Raw genomic sequence first — 5,000 nt, forward strand, 5'->3', positions numbered from 1 at the left:
GACTCTGTCCCTCTGCTCCAGATGTTAGTATTATTATTATTATTATTGGTTGCATTAACTACTAATAACTGGTATCGGCCCTGAGGACCAGTATCGGTCGATCGGTAAAAGAAACGGCAACAAAGAGATGAACTTACATTTGTCCTGGTGGCCAGTGTGAGTCTTCCTCTATTCTGAGGGGCTCGTCAAAGTCTGCTGCTGTCCGACCCTACACACACACACACACACACACACACACACACACACACACACACACACACACACACACACACAGTCACATGAGGCCCAGATTTCTCAGCCATTGGCCAGATCTCGGAGACGTTCCCGTTGTCCTCCGGTACACAAAGGCAACAATGACGACACTGTAACGCACTTTCTCTCCTTTAATTTTCCCTTTATTCAGTTCCTCCCATCCTCCACTCTCCACTCGTTTCTCCCGCTGGGACGGAGGGGTTAGCTGGGTTATTGGTTATCTTCGGCTCTATTCAGACCGAAGAAACTTGGCGTCTTTTTTTGACGAGAAAAAGTCGACCAGGAGGCTTTTGTAGTGAAAGAAAAACAAACAGCTGGCAGGGTTTTGGTTCCAACAAGCAGCCGAGAGCATCTCTTGTTGCTATGACAACAGCTACTGCTACAGGATCCTAGAGCACTATGTGGAGCGGTGCTAACGTTAGAGAAAGAACAGAGAGAGAGAGAGAGAGAGAGAGAGAGAGAGAGAGAGGTGCTAACATTAGATAAACAAAGTGGTGGAGCGAGGTAGAGAAAGAGAGAGAGAGAGCGAGAGAGAGAGGTGCTAATGCTAACGTTAGATGAAACAAAGTGGTGGAGCGAGGTAGAGAGAGAGAGAGAGGTGCTAATGCTAACGTTAGATAAAACAAAGTGGTGGAGCGAGGTAGAGAGAGAGAGAGAGAGAGAGAGAGAGAGAGAGAGAGGTGCTAATGCTAACGTTAGATGAAACAAAGTGGTGGAGCGAGGTAGAGAGAGAGAGAGAGAGTTGCTAATGCTAACGTTAGATGAAACAAAGTGGTGGAGCGAGGTAGAGAGAGAGAGAGAGGTGCTAATGCTAACGTTAGATGAAACAAAGTGGTGGAGCGAGGTAGAGAGAGAGAGAGAGAGAGAGAGAGAGAGAGAGAGAGAGAGGTGCTAATGCTAACGTTAGATAAAACAAAGTCGTGGAGCGAGGTAAAGAAAGAGGTCTCCCCCTAGCTGTAGATAGATGGGGTCTCTCCTAGCTGTAGATAGATGGGGTCTCTCCTAGCTGTAGATAGGTGGGGTCTCCTCTAGCTGTAGATAGGTGGGGTCTCCTCTAGCTGTAGATAGGTGGGGTCTCTCCTAGCTGTAGATAGGTGGGGTCTCCTCTAGCTGTAGATAGGTGGGGTCTCCCCTAGCTGTAGATAGGTGGGGTCTCCTCTAGCTGTAGATGGGGGGGTCTCCCCTAGCTGTAGATAGGTGGGGTCTCCTCTGGCTGTAGATAGGGGGGTCTCCCCTAGCTGTAGATAGGTGGGGTCTCCCCTAGCTGTAGATAGGTGGGGTCTCCTCTAGCTGTAGATAGGTGGGGTCTCCACTAGCTGTAGATAGGTGGGGTCTCCTCTAGCGGTAGATAGGTGGGGTCTCCCCTAGCTGTAGATAGGTGGGGTCTCCTCTAGCTGTAGATAGGGGGGGTCTCCCCTAGCTGTAGATAGGTGGGGTCTCCTCTAGCTGTAGATAGGTGGGGTCTACTCTAGCTGTAGATAGGTGGGGTCTGCCCTAGCTGTAGATAGGTGGGGTCTCCTCTAGCTGTAGATAGGTGGGGTCTCCTCTAGCTGTAGATAGGTGGGGTCTCCCCTAGCTGTAGATAGGTGGGGTCTCCTCTAGCTGTAGATAGGTGGGGTCTCCCCTAGCTGTAGATAGGTGGGGTCTCCTCTGGGCCAACGCATTTTTTGTGCATGCATCATTTTAGTCCGATACAACACCGGCAGCGCCACCGCTAGTTAGCTTAGCGTAGTGAATGGAATCCTATGTTGCCAGTTAGCATGTTGTGAGTAAAAGTGAACCAACAAAAGACAAAAAAAAAACCTAATTACTCGCACTGAGTATCCCTTTAATGTGATAGTTGAGAGAACTAATGGCTTCATCTCTGCAGCTCTAGTTCTACTTTAACAGCGTCACACTTTCTTTCTTCCTCCTCCTCCTCCTCCTCCTCCTCCTCGGCTCTTTGTGTCCAGGCCCTATTTGGTCCCAGCTGAGTCTGTTATCTTCGGCTCTATTCAGACCGAAGAAACTTGGCGTCTTTTTTTGACGAGAAAAAGTCGACCAGGAGGCTTTTGTAGTGAAAGAAAAACAAACAGCTGGCAGGGTTTTGGTTCCAACAAGCAGCCGAGAGCATCTCTTGTTGCTATGACAACAGCTACTGCTACAGGATCCTAGAGCACTATGTGGAGCGGTGCTAACGTTAGAGAAAGAACAGAGAGAGAGAGAGAGAGAGAGAGAAAAGAGAGAGAGAGGTGCTAACATTAGATAAACAAAGTGGTGGAGCGAGGTAGAGAAAGAGAGAGAGAGAGCGAGAGAGAGAGGTGCTAATGCTAACGTTAGATGAAACAAAGTGGTGGAGCGAGGTAGAGAGAGAGAGAGAGGTGCTAATGCTAACGTTAGATAAAACAAAGTGGTGGAGCGAGGTAGAGAGAGAGACAGAGAGAGAGAGAGAGAGAGGTGCTAATGCTAACGTTAGATGAAACAAAGTGGTGGAGCGAGGTAGAGAGAGAGAGAGAGGTGCTAATGCTAACGTTAGATGAAACAAAGTGGTGGAGCGAGGTAGAGAGAGAGAGAGAGAGAGGTGCTAATGCTAACGTTAGATGAAACAAAGTGGTGGAGCGAGGTAGAGAGAGAGAGAGAGAGAGAGAGAGAGGTGCTAATGCTAACGTTAGATAAAACAAAGTCGTGGAGCGAGGTAAAGAAAGAGGTCTCCCCCTAGCTGTAGATAGATGGGGTCTCTCCTAGCTGTAGATAGGTGGGGTCTCCTCTAGCTGTAGATAGGTGGGGTCTCCTCTAGCTGTAGATAGGTGGGGTCTCTCCTAGCTGTAGATAGGTGGGGTCTCTCCTAGCTGTAGATAGGTGGGGTCTCCTCTAGCTGTAGATAGGTGGGGTCTCCCCTAGCTGTAGATAGGTGGGGTCTCCACTAGCTGTAGATAGGGGGGGTCTCCCCTAGCTGTAGATAGGTGGGGTCTCCCCTAGCTGTAGATAGGTAGGGTCTCCTCTAGCTGTAGATAGGTGGGGTCTCCTCTAGCTGTAGATAGGCTGTGGGGGGTCTCCTCTAGCTGTAGATAGGTGGGGTCTCCCCTAGCTGTAGATAGGTAGGGTCTCCTCTAGCTGTAGATAGGTAGGGTCTCCTCTAGCTGTAGATAGGTGGGGTCTCCTCTAGCTGTAGATAGGTGGGGTCTCCTCTAGCTGTAGATGGGGGGTCTCCCCTAGCTGTAGATAGGTGGGGTCTCCCCCTAGCTGTAGATAGGTAGGGTCTCCTCTGGCTGTAGATAGGGGGGTCTCCTCTAGCTGTAGATAGGTGGGGTCTCCCCTGCTGTAGATAGGTAGGGTCTCCTCTAGCTGTAGATGGGTAGGGTCTCCTCTAGCTGTAGATGGGTGGGGTCTCCTCTAGCTGTAGATAGGTGGGGTCTCCCCTAGCTGTAGATAGGTGGGGTCTCCCCTAGCTGTAGATAGGTGGGGTCTCCTCTAGCTGTAGATAGGTGGGGTCTCCCCTAGCTGTAGATAGGTAGGGTCTCCTCTAGCTGTAGATAGGTAGGGTCTCCTCTAGCTGTAGATAGGTGGGGTCTCCTCTAGCTGTAGATAGGTGGGGTCTCCCCTAGCTGTAGATAGGTGGGGTCTCCCCTAGCTGTAGATAGGTGGGGTCTCCTCTAACTGTAGATAGGTGGGCCAACGCATTTTTTGTGCATGCATCATTTTAGTCCGATACAACACCGGCAGCGCCACCGCTAGTTAGCTTAGCGTAGTGAATGGAATCCTATGTTGCCGGTTAGCATGTTGTGAGTAAAAGTGAACCAACAAAAGACAAAAAAAAAACCTAATTACTCGCACTGAGTATCCCTTTAATGTGATAGTTGAGAGAACTAATGGCTTCATCTCTGCAGCTCTAGTTCTACTTTAACAGCGTCACACTTTCTTTCTTCCTCCTCCTCCTCCTCCTCCTCGGATCTTTGTGTCCAGGCCCTATTTGGTCCCAGCTGAGTCTCCACGGTGACTCACGGGCCGACTGTGTGTGTGTGAGTGAGAGTTTATAGAGTTTAGGCTCCATTAAAACAAGGAGCAGTGTAACCCACGCTGGGATGGAGCAGAGCACTTTGATATATATACTCTTCAAGTGAGCGTGTGTATGCTGCATTCATCTTTAAAGTGCTCATCACATATTGGGCTTTTTTTGGGCTTTTTCCCCCTTTCCTTTATTGTGTTATATATCTTTTTTTTGTTATAGGTCTACAAAGTGAAAAAGCCCAAAGTCCCCCCCAAAGGGACTTACCATCTCCAACAGAAAACACTGTTCACCAACTGCTCCAAACAGCTCTATTGTAGTCCAGCCTCATACTCTGCTTCTGACTGGCTAGTAGTCCTTACCTAGGTACTGTCAGGACCCTCATACTCTGCTTCTGACTGGCTAGTAGTCCTTACCTAGCTACTGTCTGGGCGCGCCCTCATACTTTGCTCCTGACTGGCTAGTAGTCCTTACCTAGCTACTGAGCATGTGCGACTCCCAACAAAGATGGAACAGAAGTGAGATGTCTCACTCTGTAGCTAAAACAGAGAGCTCAACACACAGGGTGAAAAGAGGAGCTGCAGCAACGTGCAGTACAACTAAAAATATGGGGTTTTCTGAAAATTAAACCACATAAAACTATTCTGGTACAACCTCTAAATACAATTATGAAGCTGAAAATGAGCAGAATATGGGCGCTTTAATAACAAACTGACTTGGAGAGACATCATGAAGTCTTGCCTCGATGTAGGGCTGCCCGATT

At 48.9% G+C, this 5,000-nt stretch overlaps 1 protein-coding gene across 1 annotated transcript in view; it reads right to left on the reverse strand.

Annotated features, from left to right (window-relative positions):
• LOC114564304 (leucine-rich repeat and calponin homology domain-containing protein 1) overlaps nucleotides 1-5,000 on the reverse strand; it is a 107,839-nt gene that overhangs the window by 23,748 nt on the left and 79,091 nt on the right. The window contains exon 10 of the mRNA XM_028591562.1: nucleotides 138-208. Coding sequence (XP_028447363.1) covers nucleotides 138-208 — 71 coding nt within the window. The remainder of the gene's footprint in view (nucleotides 1-137; nucleotides 209-5,000) is intronic.

Source organism: Perca flavescens, chromosome 11 (assembly GCF_004354835.1).
Source record: "Perca flavescens isolate YP-PL-M2 chromosome 11, PFLA_1.0, whole genome shotgun sequence".
In the NCBI taxonomy this organism is placed as follows: domain Eukaryota; kingdom Metazoa; phylum Chordata; class Actinopteri; order Perciformes; family Percidae; genus Perca; species Perca flavescens.